The sequence below is a fragment of the Pan troglodytes genome, chromosome 1 (assembly GCF_028858775.2).
Source record: "Pan troglodytes isolate AG18354 chromosome 1, NHGRI_mPanTro3-v2.0_pri, whole genome shotgun sequence".
Classification (NCBI taxonomy): domain Eukaryota; kingdom Metazoa; phylum Chordata; class Mammalia; order Primates; family Hominidae; genus Pan; species Pan troglodytes.
Genome location: NC_072398.2, coordinates 174,162,447 through 174,182,073, shown reverse-complemented (window position 1 = coordinate 174,182,073; position 19,627 = coordinate 174,162,447). Strand labels below are relative to the sequence as shown.

The 19,627-nt window shown below is 42.8% G+C and overlaps 1 protein-coding gene across 7 annotated transcripts in view; it reads right to left on the bottom strand.

Annotated features, from left to right (window-relative positions):
* Positions 1 to 18,895, bottom strand: part of FYB2 (FYN binding protein 2) — a 103,894-nt gene extending 84,999 nt beyond the window's left edge. For all 7 annotated transcript variants that reach the window (XR_008547630.1, XR_010153839.1, XR_001706833.3 and 4 more), the window contains exon 1: positions 18,461 to 18,895. Coding sequence is in view for 3 of the 7 variants with exons in the window: in XM_063801547.1 (XP_063657617.1) it covers positions 18,461 to 18,469 (9 nt within the window). In the remaining 4 variants the exon portion in view is untranslated. The remainder of the gene's footprint in view (positions 1 to 18,460) is intronic.
* Positions 18,896 to 19,627: the final 732 nt, after the last annotated feature.

Here is a 19,627-nt window from a genome sequence, read left to right as displayed (position 1 = left end):
GCAGACTGCAAAGGCAGCCCAGAGTCTTGATGGTCCTAATACACCACATGCTTTCCTCATCTCAATACCCCATGCATTACCACTAATGCTGCCTAAGCCCCCATCCTGAGTGGTAGGCAATAGTTAGCCGATGACTTGTCTTCCCCTAAAACATCAGGCCAGTGAGACTTACGTCCCCATTTACCTTGGTCACCATGAGAAAACGAAGCTGGTCTGTTAACAAAGGGCCTTATTCCCCACAGACCTCTATAGTATCACCAATTGAATCCCATTTCTCACCCTTCCCTGACCACCCTGCAACCCTCAGTCTGCAAAATTCCTCATGTCCTCAAGCTCTTCTATGAACTTGCCCTCTACCTTTTTGCTCTAACTCGAACTCATCTCTCTCCTGAAGAAATGGCTCTTCTTGTGCTCTCCCAAGCATGGCTTTCTTCTTCCACTCTCCTCTATTCCTGGGTCAGGAAGTGGAGTAAAGTGTTTTCTTAGCTCATCACTGCTGCTTCCAAATCATTTTTTCTTCCTCAACAACACCAACTCCTGCAAAGGGCATATCAAACTAAACCTACTGCTTCCCATTGATGTCTTCCACAATATTCCTGATCACTCCCTTTTATTTATTAAAGATTTAAGCACCCAGCTCACTCCTCTCTATTACTATTCTCACGACAATAAGCAAATTCCAAATCCATGCAGGTAATCCTTCCAACACTTTGGCCTCATTTCTGATGATCTCATCTTTCACCCTACTTTAGACACTAATTTCCACAGATACACCTTAGACCCTGCTATGAGTAATAAATGAACCGTCTCCACCACATCAATCTCAAGTACCCTACTCCTGGACACCCCCTTTCATCTTACCCACTTGCCTTTTCTGGTGCCCCAGCTCCAGCAATGCATTAGCTTCATGGGCCTTAGCACTGTTTCTCTACTATCCCGTCCCATCTTCATTTCCCTATGTACCCAGATTGGGTTCCATAGACCATCATGAGAATCAGTCTCTGGAATACATCTTAATTCTTGCCTATCTCCCACTCCACAGTTACTTGGGTATGGATAAAAGGCATGAAATGTGCCTAGAACTCTAACCTTGGTTAAACATTCTTCCTACTCTTTATTTGTACCAGAGGCAGAATTAAACCCAGGGTAGCTCCTATCTACTTTGCAGTTTTTAGGGGCTGGAATTGTCTGTTAGAGTGGGAGCATGCAGAAACTTGGAGTCCAAGTGAAGGAGTTAGGATTTTATTCCATAGGCAATGGGGAGCCTCTAAAAGTTGCGAGCAGGAGAACACAGTGGGCAACTCCTACTCATTCAAGTCTCATGTAAGGCACTGCTTTCCCAATCCTCCTGGCTTCTTCCCCATCTGGAACAAGTACCTCTCTCTGCTTACTTCTGTTTGGTGCTTATCACATTCTATCTTATCATAACTACTTACTGGTCTGCCTCTCCCACTAAACCTCATCTTTTTCAATACAAGGACTATGCCTTTCCATCATTGTATCTTCAGCTGATAGCTGGGCTGGAACAATTCGAAACACTTCATCCCCATTTAGTGAAGGTAGCTATGCAGGCAATTACCTAACCATAAATACAGCGCATGGTGTCAATGAAAATTAGTGAAGAATTAGTTTAGCTTGGCCCATTCAGGAAATCCTTCCCAAAGGAAGTAAGATTGAAGGATGAGTGAGTTTCCATTGTAGAGAAAAGGGCTATCAAGACATTTTAGGCTAAAGGAACAGCATAGACACAGGCATGGAGGTGTGCTGTTCCATTGTATTTTCAGATTGGAGCAGCTAGAGTATAAAATGAGTTGAGCAGAAGAAAGAAAGCCATTATTCTTCCCAGGAGCCTTCAAAGGTTTAGGGACTTCAAAGCCTTCTTTCAATGAAGTAATGAAGAATCTCAATTGCCTTTTCAAGGCAATAAGAGAGGAGGATATATTTTGGTGTAGGGAACCCTTCGGTGGATTTAAGATCATATCACCTTGCACTTTCTTGTCTGCATGTGCCTACACTCCTTGTCATGAAGGCCTTTCTGTCCATCCATCACCAATTACAGAGCCATTAGAAATTTCATCTAAGAATTCCAATAGTACATTAACATCAACACAATCATCTTCCTAGCATCAACATGAAAATTTGTGTGTTAGCGCCTCTCTATAAAATCTCTTCCATCCATTTCTTTCCCTGCACAAGACCCCAGTCTTCATGTCTTCCTCTTTCTTTGAAACATTGCTTGGATTCTCTGAGATTTAGTTTCAGCACTAATTTAGGTCTACAATCCTTACAAAATCCTCTGACCAAGTATGCTTTGGAATTCAAATTTTTTCCAGTTTTAGAAAGGTAATATATTACAAATTCTGTATACGTAAATCCTAGTGTGGTCTGAGACAGCATGCTGTGATCAAACATGTTACCATTTCTATAGTAAAACATATTAATGTTCATATAATGCAAGATAAATAAAGACCATAAATTGTCTCATGTTGTTTCAGGCAGGCTTTTGAAACCAAAAAAGTTATGAAAAATTAGTGGGTTTCAGAGCTTATTGGATTTTGGAATTGTGGGTAACGAGATCATGAACTTTTCCCTAACCACTTCCTCACATTTTCTTAAGAAGGAAGAAGAAAAAGCAAAACAATTATTCAGCTCCAGGCATAATCAATGGTAGCTGGACTAATAGTTATTCCCTGGTTCAGCATGTTGTCTTCTGCTACTTAGATTTTTGCAATCATTTTCTAACTGGTAACCCAGCCTCACACAAAAATGTTGCAGGGATCTGATGGCTCTAAAATACAATTCCAGTCTAAAATGTCACTCCATTTAAAAAAATAATATAGTGTTTCACAAGTATCTATCAGTTAAAGTGCTAATTCCTTCACCTCCTTGATCTGGTCCCAAACCGCCACCACACAGCTTATGTTGCAGTCACGTAGAACTCCTGGGCTCCCTCTAGTGTGGGCCTTGTTTTCCTGCATCCCATCACAGCCCATGCTTCACCTGCCATCTGGCATGTCCAGAATGTCATAGCACGAAATCTACTGTCCAAATTTTACTCATTCTTCTAGGCACAGCTTACGTGTTTCCACCATCAATGGCCCCTTCAAAACTTAACCTCTTTCTCCTCAGACCTCTTCTGGCAATTGTTCTTAATCCTGGCTGTGCATGGGAATATCCTGGGAACTCCTGAGCCTGCCCCACTGAAATAGAAGCTCCGAGGAGTCCATATTTTATAAACAACCTTGAGTGCTTACTGTGAGGCCAGCTCAGCACCTGGTCCAAGGAACGGATTTGAAAACATGTCTTATAGCACTTCATCTGCAAATCTCTTTTGGTCTTATGCCCTTTGCCACTTTCCATATCCTACTACAATTATTCAAGTAGATGCTTCATCTGCCCTATATTCCGTGAATTCCTTGAGGTCAGGTAGAAATACATGCTCACCTTTGTGGAGCCTACAGGTTCAAGCATGAAAATTTGCTCCTAGTAATACTCAATAAGTATTTACCAAACTAACAGCAAAGGAAATGAGTGAATATATTTCTGGAGTAATAACCTCCTGAGGGGATGATCTTTTAAAAGGCTTTCTTTGAGAACTACAAATTAATTTCATGCCAATGATGCATCTAAAGCGCAGGTTCAGGTCAGATGCAGTGGCTCATGCCTGTAATCCCAGCACATTGGGAAGTTGAGGTGAGCAGATCACTGGAGGTCAGGAGTTCAAGACCAGCCTGGCCAACATGGTGAAACCCCATCTCTACTAAAAATACAAAACAAAAATTAGCTGGGCATGATGGTACATGCATGTAGTCCCAGCTACTCGGGAGGCTGAGTGGGGAGGATGGCTTGAACCCAGGAGGCAGAGGTTGCAGTGAGCCGAGATGGCACCACTACACTCCAACCTGGGTGACAGAGTGAGACTCCATCTCAATAAATAAATAAATAAATACATAAATAAATAAATAAAGTGCAGGTTCAATCATGCCACTCCTCTGCTTAAAATCTTTCAATGGCTCCTTGTTACCTTATTGGTAAATTATACATTCCTTAGCCAAACACATAAGGTCTTCTCTGATCTTTTCCTGTCTACAGCTCCAGCTTCATTTCCCACCACTTCCTGCCTCTAACTCACCCCTGCAGTAAAACTGAACTTGCCTCTGTGCATCTGCTGTTGCCCCTGCCCGGAATGCCCTTCCTGCCTTTCTTTGCCTGGCTAAATGTATTCATCTTTTGAGATTTAGCTGAGTTACCAATCCCTCCGAGCAGCCTTTTCCAGTTCTTAGGTTGGGCCAACTGTCTGTACTTGCTCCATTTTAGTACCTTCTGCTTCCCTCTGTCTTTCCACTTATCTAATTTTGTTGATTAAAGTGATTTACATACGTGTCTGCTTTACCACACCCCACTCGCACATGTGGATCAGATTTTCTTTTCACTTGTGTTTCTGTCACTGTGTCTAGGCACACAGAGAGTAGATGGACAATACGTGTCCTTTTGAATTAAACTGAGAAGATTAGAAGGCATTTGTTGTATATTTGTGGGTAGGGTAACTGGGGAAAAATTAGGAGTAATTCTTGATAAAAGAAAATGAAAGGTGCTTATTATGTTAATGCATTTCCAGGCACTGCACATAGCAGCTTGTGTATGTTGTCGTGTATGTTGTCTCAATTACCATAATCCTTACAACTGGCTTCTGAGCTGTGCCCCCTGAGGATGACAAAAGTCAGGATCAGAGCTTTCTGAAGCTTACCAGGACACATAGCAAATGGGTGCTAAGCCAAGATCTGAACCCAGCCCTGACACCAAAGCCTGTTGATATGGTTTGGCTGTGTCCTCACCAAAATCTCATCTTGAATTCCCACATGTTGTGGGAGGTACCCAGTGGGAGGTAATTGAATCACGGGGGCAAATCTTTCCTGTGCTGCTCTCATGATAGTGAATAAGTCTCAAGAGATCTGATGGTTTTATAAAGGTGTGCTCCCCTGCATAAATTCTCTCTCTCTTTGCCTGCTGCCATCCATGTAAGATGTGACTTGCTCCTCCTTGCCTTCTGCCATGATTGTGAGGCCTCCCCAGCCATATGGAACTGTAAGTCCATTAAACCCCTTTTGCTGTATAAATTACCCAGTCTTTATCAGCATGTCTTTATCAGCAGCATGAAAATGGACTAATACATCTGTGGTGTTTTAAAATCAACTCTATGCTATACGACATGCCTTTTCCTTAATAACAGTGTTTCCTCTCATCTTTTCCAGACTCATCCAACAGTTATTTGTTGTATTCCTACTACAGGTAACATAAATGCATGAGGCAGACACAGGCCTTGCTGTCCTGGGGTTCACAGTCTCATGGAAAAGATGGACACATAAACAGATGATGACAACACCTTGAGGTCCCTGCTGCGATGGAGCAGCACCAGAGGCAGGACAGGGAACACCTAACCAGACTGGGGACAGAGAGAACTTTCCAGAGAAAGTGAGACAGACATAAAGAACAAATAGGAACTTGGCTGTCAAAAGGGGGAATGAGATTATATTAGGTTGGTGCAAAGTAATTGTGGTTTTTGCCATTGAAAGTAATGGTAGAGGAGATGGCATTTCAAAGACCTGAACCTGAGAGAGTCTGGCATGTGTGGGTTTCTGGAGTGGGGAGTGTGGCTGAAATGTGAGATGAGAAGGAGAAATAGGGCTAGGGTGGACCCTTGAAAGGTCTCACAGGCCACTAGAAACAAACTTAACAACACAAATTTACATATTTATGGTTCAAAATTCCTTCACAGAATATACTGGGAGATCATGAATATCAAAATGATATTTTGCAACCTTCAAATCCCCTCACTCAAGGCACAGGCCTATAGAGAACCCCCAAAGCAAAGTGAAAAACAAAGGGAGATAACTATTCATTGCAAACAAATGGGGTTTATGATGTCTTTTAGGAAATCAGCCAAAACCAAAAAATGCTATGGGTTGATATTGCTTCAAGATACTAAAACTTAAGCAACATTTAACTGCATTTTGTGGTGAGGGTAAGGGTTTCAGAGGAAAAATTGGGCCATATATACCCTCAGGTGCCAAGTTCAAAATATAGCTTTCAGCAAAAGGCTCAAGTTTAACTTAGTTGGCAGTCTGGGGATCACGGCCTGAAGTCAGAATTTATGATCTCTGCAAACATGCCAAGTCCTCCAACGACCCAATTACAGCCCATCCCTGATTACATGCCCCACACTCACTCAGCATTGCAACTTGGGCCTAGAACAGGAGGCTTCACTAGAAACTGCCTGCCAGGGAGCTGGAAAAACCGACCACAGAGCGTCCTTATTTGAAAGGGTTTCCTGCTCTCCCTGCTGCCCTCTCCTGCTGCAGACAGAACAGTCACTCAGTGTCTTTTAGGTTTATGACAGTTTTATTTAAAGGGCAATTTAATGAACACTGAAAAAAGAAGGGTTGAATAACCTCTTTGAGCCACTTTATTGCTTTTACTCCACAGCTATGATGTAAACTCCTCAGCCGATGTGGCCATTTTAATTTCTTAGATTTGTTTTCTATATTAGAGTCCCAGCTGCATGAAGAAACAGTAAAAGAAATCAGAGACACCATTCTAAATGCATCTGGGGCAGGTTTTACAGGTGTTAGATGTTTTTGCTTTTTAAAGAAGATAAAGGAGCCCCTGTCTGGTTTTCTGTCTATTCAGGACCCTATTTCTCCAATACTAGCAATGGAAGTCATTTTTAAGATCTGGAGTGCCAATCATTATCATCATGCTCATCATTATCGCCTCTGCTACTTCTATGTCACCCATTACCACACCCCACTAATTACTGAGCTTGCACCACTGCAGTAGATGCAGTGCATCTCCACTTCAGAGATAGAACCTCAGATTCTTCTAACAACCCAGCAAGATTGGTAAGCATTGGTATTCCCGTTTTATAGATAAAGAAACTGAGGCTTGGAGAGAAAGTAAGTTTGGCTTAGGGATTGAAAACTATGCTCTGGACTTTGGAATCAGATATCTGTGTTTGGATCCCTGCCCTTTCATTTTCAGCTAGATGATTTTAACTTTCATTCCCATCAATAAAATGGCAACAATAATAGTATTTACTGTATTGCCAATTAATTCTGACAATCCAAGTTAAGTGTGAATCACAGTACTTGGTAAATAGTATATTTTCTAGAAATGTTAGCTACTTATGATAATTATTGCCATCATTATTATTACTGGTGTTGTCAAAGTTTGCATTGTTGTCAAGAGGTAAGTTTGGATTTAACAATGAGGTCGGATTCCAATACTCAAGATTGTTTTACTATACCACACTGGGTTAGGCCCTTTTCATACATTATTTTGTTTACTCTGCCACTATACAGCATTAGAGAAGTGATGAACTCCATTTTACAGATGAAGAAATTAAAGCTGGAGGGGTCAAGTCAACTTACTTGACTAAGACCAAAGAGCTAGTAAATAGCAGAACTAGACCCACTGACCTTGATCCCCTAGCTCTTTCTAGCATACTCCTACAGCCTCAATTCTTGGCTGCAAGCAGTCAAGAAATGCAACTAAAGGGTGTTTGAAAGACCCTTTATCTGGGACAAAATGTTTTCAGCCAAAATTGATGCTTGGCAGACTTTCTGCTTTCTAAATATGTATTCTTCTAATCCACTCAGTAAACCTCAGGATCTTCTTTACTCCAAGAACTTACAAAGCCAGACCTTCTTGTGAGAAAGGTTTACAGCAGCAATTAGTTACACACCAATACCTGACAAAGACTCCTGGCACCAGCTCCCAATTTCCTTCACCTTGGGAGGTTGCCAGCTGTGAGGGGCCAGCAACACATTCTGCAGCCTAGCTGGTTTCTTAGGAAAGAAGCATCCTTGGCCCTTTGGAGGAAACCATGCACTGCTGGCTTTAAAGAGAAACTGTGTACTGTATGCTGTAATAGAAAAGCATTAACTAGGAGAGCCCTGAGTAGATCTGTATTCTAAGGCAGTCACGTTATATCTCATCTCCATCTGTGAAATGGATATGCTGGTTTACAGCAGAGATTTCACTAATGATCCTTGCATGGAGAAAAAGCCGAATGATGGTAATCTTTGTCTAGACTTCCTGCCTGCCTTCTTCATTCATTAGCTTAATCAATAAATATTAATCCTCTATATTAGATGTGAACCCAAGCTACCAAGTTGTACATCTATTATGTTGTTACACACACACACACATATATAGATATAAATATAGCATACAATAGTTCTACATCACTATTCACATTGTGATCACAGAGACCATTCACATTGGCCACCATGTGAACAGCACCTATTGGAGTTGTGCAACTCAGTGGCCCCACTGCAGACTTCAGTGGTGATAGTGGTGAACAAATGTTCTCTGCTCTCACAGAACTTCTAGGCAAATGGGTAACTTTAAAGGTCTACAGAGATCATTCATTCAATTGCTAGTTCAGTGCCAACTATGTACTAGACATGTGAAAATGCACTGTAAATTGTAAAACATAATATAAGTATATTAACAGCTATTTTCCTCTTCTCTCTCCCTCTGAATTTTTTTTTCTCTACCTCCAGTCTTACCTCTTCTAGTTCATCCACTTCACTAGATTCGCTCTTCCTTTATTCCCTCTTGGGTTTCCTAACATAGTGACCAGAGCAGAGAAGACACTGTGAATATTTGCTGAAGGAATGAATGCCTCCATGCTTTTGCATACATGTCACTCTCTTTCCAGAATGCTCTTACCCATGTTTATTGTCTGAAAAATATTTGTTTTACTTGACTCAACCCAGCTGCAAGTCCCCGAGGAAACTTTCCATCAGGGATGCAGCGAGGGGTGGCCACTCCCTGTGCTCCTAGAGCTCCTGTCCCTGCTCCATTGCAGTGTTTATTACACTCTAATTGTTTTTTTACATTTTTTCCCCTTCCTCCCTAGACTAGGAGCAACTTCAAGTGCAGCAATAGGGTTAAGAACATGGGCTTTGGATTTAAAAGTCTTAAGGCGAAATCCTACCTCTCCGAATTCTGGCTCTTTCACCTTTACAAAGCTATTTCACTTCTCTCTTTTCCTACTTCCTGATCAGTGAAATGGGGATACAGCTTTTCACATCCTAGGAACGCCATAGACATTAACCTTGGCCTGGTGCCTGACACAAAGCAAACCCACAATAATGATATTTTGTTGAAGATAGTTGTGATGTGGATAAAGAGAGAGGAGAGAAAGGAGGAGGAGGAAGGGGAGAAGGAAGAGAAGGAGGAGGGGGAAGAGGGAAAGAAGGAGGAAGAGGAAGACAGTGATTATCATGATGATCATGGTGATTTTTAGTGATGAAATGCCTGTGGCAGAGTACATGTTCAGTAAATATGTTCAGAATTAATCAACCTGATGGTTTCAGATGGGAAAATTGTATCAGTTCTGTTAGGTGGCATTTTAGTTTCCAGTAATAGAAATGCTCCAATTTTGCCTCCTTCTTCTGCACTCACGGACATGAACTCATTCCCTGAAGTTTTCTTGGAGTTTTCACTCCAGTCTGTACCCCTTGGCTCTAGTCATTCTGTGAAACTACCCTATGAAGTCCCCTCTTCCCCTCACTCCCCTCTGTTTCCCACCCAGGCAGCTAACAATGCTAGTACAGAACAAGGGGCATGGGACCCACTCTGTAAACATTTAGTTCTGTTCTGTTTAGACTTAGACTCAATTCACACACCCATTTTCCACTCCCTCCCAGAGGCTACCTTTTTCTCTCAGCAAAATCTGAAAGATATCAAAGAGAACTTTAGCAAGATTTTTCTTTAAATAAAGGGCTAAGGAAACCAAATGGAGATGGCCTTGAGTTGGTCATATGGGTACTGGGTCAGACTTTGTTACTTAGCTGAGAGATGCCAGTTTCATGTAAAGAGCCAGAATAATTGAAGGGCAAAATGCATCAGGCACTGCTGCCTGGAACGCACAGCTTAATGGAACATTAACAGAGATTTTTCTTTGGGTTAATTAACAAGAGGAAATAATAAGACTCTAATGTCAGGTGATGTTGTCATTTTTCTGATTTTTTGGAAGGGAGTTGTATTTGGAATACATTGCCCCTTTCCACGATCCTTCACATCCTCTGTGTTTCTCTATCACTGTATTTACCATCTTTTATTATCAATATCTGTTTACTTTTCTGTTTCTCAGTAGATGGTGAACTCCTTCAGTGGATATCATAATCATCAACAGCAGCAGCAAGAGCTAACACTCACTGAGCGCAGGTATGCACCGGGCATGATTCTAAATGTTCTCTATATATTAAATCATAGACGCTCTAGGGGAGGGACCGTCATCAGGCAGGTAGAATCAGAGAGGTCAAATAACTTGCCAAAGTTCACACAGCCAAAAAGTGGTAGCACTGGGATTCAAACCCAGAAGCTGAAGGTTTAAAGCACACATTCTATACGAGTTTCTCTCTCTCAGAAACTCTAGAATAGTGGTATTGTAACCAAGAAATTTAGCTTCAAAATGCATTTTAAAAGTTTTTCCTTTCTTGCTTTCAGGTTGAAACACACTTTAAAACTTTCTTTCCCTCCCTTCCCACCTGACACTCCCTTGCACTGCCAGCTTATCTAATTATGTGCTTACTTAGAAATTCCAGGGGCTAATCTTGAAACAAACCAGCCCATGGCGACCCAGCTGTGAAATTCCAGAGATTACCTCCAGGCAGTTTGTCAACAACCCAGCCATTGTTGAGATGATGCCAGCCCTTGCTCCAGGTGGACCATGACTCAAGACAGTCACTGGAAGAAGACAGGGTTGTCACAGCAAGTACCACAGACTATGTGGCTTCAAACAAGAGAAATATATTGCCTTACACAGGCATGAGTGGCAAAGACCAAAGTCACCCAGAGGTCTTGAGACTCCCAATCCAATGCTATTTCGTCCAAGCCACAACTTGGAGAAAAGTTGTTGTAATGGACCAAAAACAAACAAACAAACAAACAAACAAACAAACAAAAAACAGCAGCAACATACACTTTTGGATGATTTTTTTAAAAGGGTGTGGAAGGTGGTTCTTTTAAAAGTTTAAGTGATAATGCTGCTTTGTTTTTCTATATCGACTTTTCAGTTGTTAAAAACCTTTCCTAACCATTTTTTTTTTCTTTTTCTTTCTTGCCTAAGATCACACTCTGGTCTTTGAGGTAAGCCATTGGCTAATTCATCAAAAGTGGAGGGTAGAGGGCTCAGAAAGTGGTTTGAATTCTGATGTCAGCTCTGCTACAAATTTTGGATTGGAGAATTTTGATTATATCAACAACTATGAATATTAGTCTAGGATTTTATCCTTTTCATAGTACTTTCAAATACATTATTCTATATAATTTTGTAGACAAGTAGTTATTATTAGACATACTTAGAGATGGGAAATCTGAAACTCACAGAAGATAAGTGATTTGCTCAAGGTCATATTTCAAGTAGATGGCAGACCTAGACTCAAATTCAGGTTTCCAGTTTAAAGATTTTTTTAAAAACCTCTGTCCTATATGCCATTCACCATGACTATGGTAAAAAGAACCTAACTAATGGTTAGGAATGGGGACTCTGGAGTTAGACACAGTTTGAATTTGAATACTGATTCTACTCTATCTGTAAAATGGGGAAGATGATTAACAGTAACAATACCATGAAGAATAATAAGTAAAACCACCACTTTTTCCAGTATTATGATACAAAATTGCTTAATTATTATTTCTGAAGCACTTTATTTGTAACTTCTCTGTATTTAATAGGTCCTAACAAAATGTTTCATTATTTTGATTAATCTTTAAAAATCTCCCCAGGGGCTTGTTATTTCAGGTTTTACAGATGTGAAAAGCTAAAACCCAGAAGTCAGTGATCAGGGAGGAACACTGACCATGGTCGCAGGATCATTTCTGTCTGCTTTCCATGCTGAGGGGCAATAAACACTTCTCAGATTTCTTCTCTGAAGAGATAAGCACAGCTGTCATTTTGGGAAAGGTCAAAATAACAACATGATATAAAACACTTTCCAGGTTGATGGGGGAAGAGTAGTGCACACAGTTATTTACATAAATTCTCTCATTTTATTTGCTGATACGGTTCATTTATTAGTTGCTAGGATTGTCACAGCAAGTACCACAGACTATGTGGCTTCAACAAGAGAAATGTATTGCCTTACAGTTCTAGAGGCAAAAGTCCAAGATCAAGATGCTAGCAGGGTTGGTTCTTTTCTGAGGGTTGTTGGGGAAGGATCTGTACCAGACCTCTCTCCTTGGCTTGTAGATGGCTGTCTTCATGTTCACATGGTGTCTTCCCTGTATCTTCACATTGTCTCACCACTGTGCATCTCTCCAGGTTCAAATTCCCCCATTTTATAAGGACATCAGTCATACTGGATTAACCCTACTCATGAACTCACTTTAACTTGATGTATTAGTCCGTTCTTACACTGCTAATAGAGACATACCTGAGACTGGGTAATTTATAAAGAAAAAGAGGCTTAATGGACTCCCAGTTCCACATGGCTGGGGAAGCCTCACAATCATGGTAGAAGGCAAAGGAGGAAGGGAAAAGGCATGTCCTACATGGCAGCAGGCAAGAGAGTGTGTGCAGGGAAACTGCCTTTTATAAAACCATCAGCTCTCATGAGACTTATTCACTATCACGAGAACATCACAGGAAAAACCCACCCCCATGATTCAATTACCTCCTGCCAGGTCCCTCCCATGAAACATGAGGATTATGGGAGCTACAGTTCAAGATGAAATTTGGGTGGGAACACAGCCAAAATATATCACTTGATCTCCTCTGTAAAGAACCTGTCTTCAAATAAGGTCACATTCTGAGGTGCTGGGGGTTAGGACTTCAACATGAGTTTGGGAGGGGTGGGTGACACAATTTGACCCATAAGAGTCCACCTGTTATTACTATAAGTTATTGTTTGTAGAATTAACTGCACTTTGAGTTCATGGAGCTGTTCTAAGCTCTTTAAACATATTAATTTATTCAAACCTTGGTTGAATGTTAAGATATAGGTACTATTTTTTCCTTTATAAATGAGATAACTGTCACACAGACAAATTAATTAACTTGCTCAACACTGAACAACTAGTAAACAGTGGAGCCAGAAATGTAAACCAGTCATGCTGGCTCAGAGTCTGTGCTCTTAAGCACCAGGATTTTCTGCCTCTGTGAGCAAGAAAAAATCCTTGCTCTCTGGGATCTCACAGTCTAGACCTGGGTCTGATCAAAGGGCCTAGGGTCTCTTGCAAGGCAGGGAAAGACCAACTGTGGCCAAGGGGTAGGGAAGGTTTCTCAAGGAGGTGTTGTCTGAGCTGAGTCATAAATGAAGTGATGTTCAGCACTCTGAAGAAGAGAATGTGCATGGAGATGCAGCAGGCTAGGAAACTGGAACATGAGGGATGTGGTGCGGGTGAGGAGGCTCGAGTTAGAGTATACAGGGCAGGCACCAGAGTGCCTCGGCTTTATCATCCAGGCCACAGAGCTTGGGCTGTACTCTGTGGGCAATGGGGAACAACTGGAGAAAATCTGGCAGTAGACTGACATGATCAGATTTTCCTTTTAGGACCATTTCTCCCCAGGGGAAATGTGGGTGTGTGGTTTGGAGAAGGGAAGATTTGACTCAATGGGAAAGTAATGCCCGGCTAAATGCTGAAGTCAGCATTGCTGCATAAGGCTGGCTGAAAAGGACATCAGCCCTCCAGTAGTACAGGTCACTTAATGTGTCACTGTCAAGGACTAAACAACACAATTCAAGAGGACTCTGAGGTGCAGCATCTCAGCAAAGATGAACAGGATGTGCCCAGTCTTTTGGACTTGTGACTAATTGTGTGATCTTTCCTTTTCTCCTTCTCAGAAATTCTCCCAGAACTCACAAAAAGCCTCACCCTAAATTATCTGAACTTAACCCAGGCCCAGTCTACTCTCCCAAGAACAAGCTAGTTAAGAGCAGACCATCCTTATAGTACAGATCCTCTCAGCAGGTCCACTTGTGTAGATGTTACCCTATCTTGTGACTTATTCCTTAAAAATGGAATTATTCATGAAAAACCCTCCAAAATTGCTCTTGAAGCCTACATGGGGTTTCACAGACATTTAGACCTGGATTCTGTCAAAAATAAGCCAGGCGTGACCTTGGGAACATACTGCCATCCCAGAATGTCAGAGCATGACAAGACCTCAGTGATATTTAGTTGGACCTCCCATCTTAGAGGTGAAGCCTCTCAGTGGCTCTCTTGGCTTACAGGATAAAGTATATATGGCATTGAAGGCCTTTCAATATCCAGATCCTATTTGCTTATTGGGATTCCACTCTGGATACTCTTTTTTTAAACTTTCTGCTCTAGTAGCACCTTGCTGCCAACTATCCCCAACTATCACCCTGCCATATTACCCATCTCTGCTGCTCCGCCCATGCTCTCCCTTCTGCCTTCTCCCCCTCCTTCACTCGAGCGTTCCCTGATGAAATGCCACTTCCTCCTCCTCTGACATTCAGCTAAGGCACCAGCTTCTCTAAGGAGCCCAGGATGAACCCCACCCCTTGTCAAGCACCCATTCTCAGTGCTTCCATCAAAGCTTGTGCCTTCCTCCATCAATCTACTTTTCATCAAATATGAAAATTGTCTGTTTCCTTGATACTCTTCCCGGCAAAGCTGAACAACTAGATGGCATCTAGGATAGGGCCCTTCTCAGAAATTCCAAGATAGGGCCTGAGAGTAGAGTCTACTGAGGAGATCTGACTCTGAGTTTACCCTCAAATTGAACAAGAACATTCATGGAGCAGCCACTGTAAATGGGGCACACTGGATAAGTCGTTATGAAGTGTGTTGGCATTTTCTGCCTCTGTGGCTCAAATTTCCCTGTAAAATGGGAGTTTCCAGACTGGTTGGTATTTGAGAACTCTCCCACCTCCTATATTTTATAATTCCATGACTTGTGCAAATCACTTATAAGAGGCAAAAGTAAACTTAAGTATACTTCAACTACAACTCCAATGCTCATTCATCAAAAATTCAAGCACCATTTTGTAAGCTCCCTGACTGGCCAGCTCTCCCAGCTCAAAAATGCTACAATTCTCCCTTGCAATGACTGTATAACTAAGTGAAAACCTACCTGGCTGAGGGCATGCACTAGGACCTCTGATTTAGGAAAAGAAAAACCCATCAACCTTTTTGGGTGTCTAAACTATACAATAAAACAAAATTCTATAGGGTTCACTTTAACCTTATGTCTATGGGAAGAGAATGACTTTTTAAATAACTACACAGAAAGAAGGATATATCTAATTGTCCTGATATCTGTTAATGAAAACAAACCACCCCAAAACTGAGTGGCCTAAAACAAAAAGCATTTTTCTATATTTCACAATTTTGTGGGATAGGAATTTGGACGAGGCTCAGCTGAGTTCTCCCTCTGTTCCACAGGGTGTTGGTAAAAGTCATTTGGCTGCATCTCACCAGTGGCTGGTCTAGTCTGGAGGGTACTGATTTTAGTCTTGCAGGAATGGCTAGAAGGCTAGGCTTAGCTGGAACTGTCAAGCAGAATGTCTACATCACGTGTCTCTAGCCAGAAAGTATTGGGGTAGAGATTACTCACATGGGAGCTCAGGGCTGCAAGAGTAAGTGTTCTCATAAATGAGGTAGATGGGGTATGACCTTTTATGACACAGTCTCTGAAAGCACAGAGTGTCACATGTACCACACTGTATTGGTCAGAGTAGTCATGATTTCAACCAAGGTATGGGAACATGGGCACCACCTCTTCATGGGAAGATGTCAGAGAATGTGAAGCCAAGTTTTAAAATCCCCCATATAACACATACTAAACATCTACTACACACCCAGTGCTATTCTAGATAATGTAGATATATTATCAAGATGATACCTCCTGCCTGGGCCTCTTCCTTGAACTCTAAACCCGCCTATGTAGACCCCCTAAACATATTACGTCTAAAACCAACTCCTAATCTGCTTTCAAACCTGCTCTGTGTTAAGTCATCTTGGTAAACCTTGATTCCACTCTTCCAGATGTTCCAGTTTTACAAGTTGGAGTCATCAACAATTTTCTTTTTTTTTTTTTTTGTCTAATCCATTAGTAAATCCTGCTGACCCTACCTTTAATCTATTTCCAGCATCTGACCACTTCTAGCCACTTCATTGCTAAGACTGGTCTGAGCCACCAACCTCTCTTGCTTGGATTACTGCAATAATCTCCTACCTGGTCAGCCAGCTTCTGCACTTTCTGTCCCTAGTATCTATTTTCAAAACAGTAGTCAGATGATCCTTTTAAAATGTAAGTTGGATTGCGTCATTGCCTGGTCCACAATGCCCAGGTGGCTCTCCATTTCGCTCAGAGGAAATGCTCGAGTTTCAACAATGGCCTCCAGGGCCCTATAACATCTGACCCCACTCTCTGAACACTCCTTCACTTCCTCCAGCTCCAGTCATTCCTTGAAACACCCACGACCTTCTGCCTCAGGGCGTTTATATCTGCTGTTACTTCTCTGTAGAATGTTCTTCTCTAAGATATCCACACAGCCCATTAATTCCTATACCTTTTCCAAGTTTCTGCTCAAATGCCACCTTCCATTGACACCTTTCTTGAAACGGTCTCATTGAAAATAGCAGTCCCTCTTCCTGCCTGACCATCCTTATACCCTTCCCTGCTTTGTGTATCTACATTGCAGTTACTGCCATTTGACCCATATATAGATTTTTTTGTCTTCTCTCACTAGAATATGAGGTTTAGGAAGGCAGGTATCTTCAACCGTTTGGTTCACTGCTGCATCTGCAGCACCAAAGCAGGACCTGACCACACAAACCACGTCCTCAATAAATATATATTGAATAAATGAATATTTTGTTAATTTAAAAAAATGAAACAAATCCTTCTTTCAAGATGAGAAACCACTCTTATTTCTCTCTTGATTTTTTTCTCTCTCTGAGCAGTGAAAGTTATATAATCATATTAGCTTATCCCATAAAAATGTGATTAGCTAACAAACATGCTCTTTTGTACATTTTTGTCTAATTTGCCTAACATTCTTCCTGCTGTCCTATTGTAATCCTTGCTAGCGATGCTTGGCTTATAGTTGGCACTGACACATGTAAGCTCATGTCCCAGCTCTGCTGCCAGTGGTATGATACTGAGCAAGTGATAACATTGTCAGTTACCTCATCTACAATAAATGGGGCAATGGCATAGACCACACTGTATTGTCATCAGATAAACTGAAATAATGGATGCCAGTGCGGATCCTGGCCCATCAGAGACGGGAAAAATGTAAGTCAGTTTCCTTTTCTTACAAGCACGCTAAATCTATTCAGCCTGGCACTTTCCCGTCAAGGAGGAGTTTCTTAAAAGTTACTAAGTGGTATGGTCGAGGTGGGGGTGGCGGGGAGAACTCAGAGGAGGGAGATGAAGTCATACCAACATGCCCCTGCTCACCCCTTTCCAAAACTCAGCTATTTGGACTGGAGTGATTTGCCACAGAGAGAAACACGCCCTTTGCCCTGAGACAAAGGGGAGCTTTTCCTGACCAGCAAAAGCTAAAATGGATCCTCTGCCCTGATTTAAAACCAAACTTGTGGGTGAGAAGCCACATGATTCATGGGAGAAAATGACTTGACTCCAAATATATAATAAAAAGTATGGAAGCAACACACACACGCACACGCACACGCGCACGCACATCAAAAGAAACTGACTTACTGAAGACGGAAATACAGGAGAGTGGAGAATTGGAGAAGGAAAAAGGAAGATGTGGTCAGTCAGGCAAGACGTCTCCAACTGTGCCAACAGCACTCAGCCATCCAAGGGGCAGGGAATGCTGGCGTAGGGCAGGATACTTTTCCATACATCTCTATTTATACAAGCACCTCTGATAGTCTCACAAAGTAGTTATTGTACCAGTAATTCTCTTTCATGAGTGAGGGACCCAGGGCTCAGGATGACGGACACACTTGCCCCAGGCCACACAGTTAACAAGGAGCAGAGCCCGGTCTAGAGCCACAAGCCACAAAAGAGCACTGCACAGCCGGCTTCCTAGCACCAAGCACTGCTCTCTGACCAGGAGGCCCGCTAATCACTGCAGAGGCCGGATACAGTCCACAAGGGCAAGTAAACACAGAGAGAAGCCAGCAGGCGCTTCAACGGAGGATCTGGGAATAGGTCAGGAGTCCAGCTGGCTGGGTAGAGCTAGGCCACATGCTGTCATTCCTCAGCACCTCCTGTCCCCTCACACTCCAGGTGGCACAGGACATGGCACACTCCTCTTCCCTCCCACCCGCCCTGAGCAAAGCCAGTATGAGCAGAAATGCACTGGCTGACACCTGACATGTTTATTCCTGCCCAGGAGGCAGCACACACAAGCAGTTTTTCCCCAGGGCTCTCAAGTGGGAGGAACTTGTCCTGCAAGAAAAGACACACAGAAAGCCGGCAACAAAACCGAGACAGCCTTACCCCTTCCATTGCTTTCCTCCAAGGCAGAGTCGGGGAAACAAGCCCAGCCTCTCAGAGCTGGGTCCTGGGGCCAACAATCCGCTTTCCTCTGTCTCTGCTAGCCAGGGAGCAATCACTTCCCACAGGACACACCTGAGCCCAGACTCCCCACCTGCCCCATCTGGGCTGAGGCTCCTCCCTTGCCTGGGGCTGGGCCAGGGCCGGCCTCCATCCTCCCAGCTTGGCTTAGACAAGCACCTGCAGGGGGTTGGGGAGAGTACTCCATCTGCAGTCCTGCCAAGCCCACCTCTTCTCAGCAAGCGGCTCTTCCCATTGCTCCCCTCCGGCTGGTCTGACAGTCACTCACTCTCCAGGGCATTTGTGCCCAGGCAGCAGGAGCTGCGAAGGAATGGGGATGGCAGGCTCCTGTTAGTACAGACCATGCAGGCCGGACAGTGTGATCCCCGTTAGTAACAACCTCTGCCAGCTCCGCCCCTGCAGACGGCTACTTAATTTCACAAACCCTTTCTCACGGTCAGGGAAACCAAAGCCCAGCAGGACAGCATGCTAAGCCCACAGGGGGATTTAGTGGAGGCCAGAAAAGGAGTTAACATAAAGCAGCACCCTGTTTTTGGCCTGGTGTTTATTGAGGCATTTGGATTCCCATTTTAAAAGGTGAAGAATGGCTGGGTGCAGTGGCTCACACCTGCAATCCCAGCACTTTGGGAGGCCGAGGTGTGTGGATCACTTGAGGTCAGGAGTTTGAGACCAGCGTGGCCAACATGGTGAAACCCCGTCTCTACCAAAAATATAAAAAAAATTAGCCAGGTGTGGTAGTGGGTGCCTGTAATCCCAGCTACTTGGGAGGCTGAGGCAGGAGAATTGCTTGTACCTGGGAGGCAGAGGTTGCAGTGAGCCGAGATCATGCCACTGCACTCCAGGGGGACAGAGTGAGACTCCGTCTCAAAAAAAAAAGAAAAAAAAGTGAGGAAACTGAGTCTCAGAGAGATGGTAACACCTGCCCATGGTCACATAGGTAGTAAGTAGAAGAGCCAGGGTTGGAACCCAGATCTGGCTGACTCTAAAGTGATTTTATTTTGCTGGGGTTATTTTTGTTTGTTTGTTTTTATGACAGAGCTGGAGATGGAAACCCAAACCTCAGTTGCCAGTTTTGGGGCTTTCAGCTGT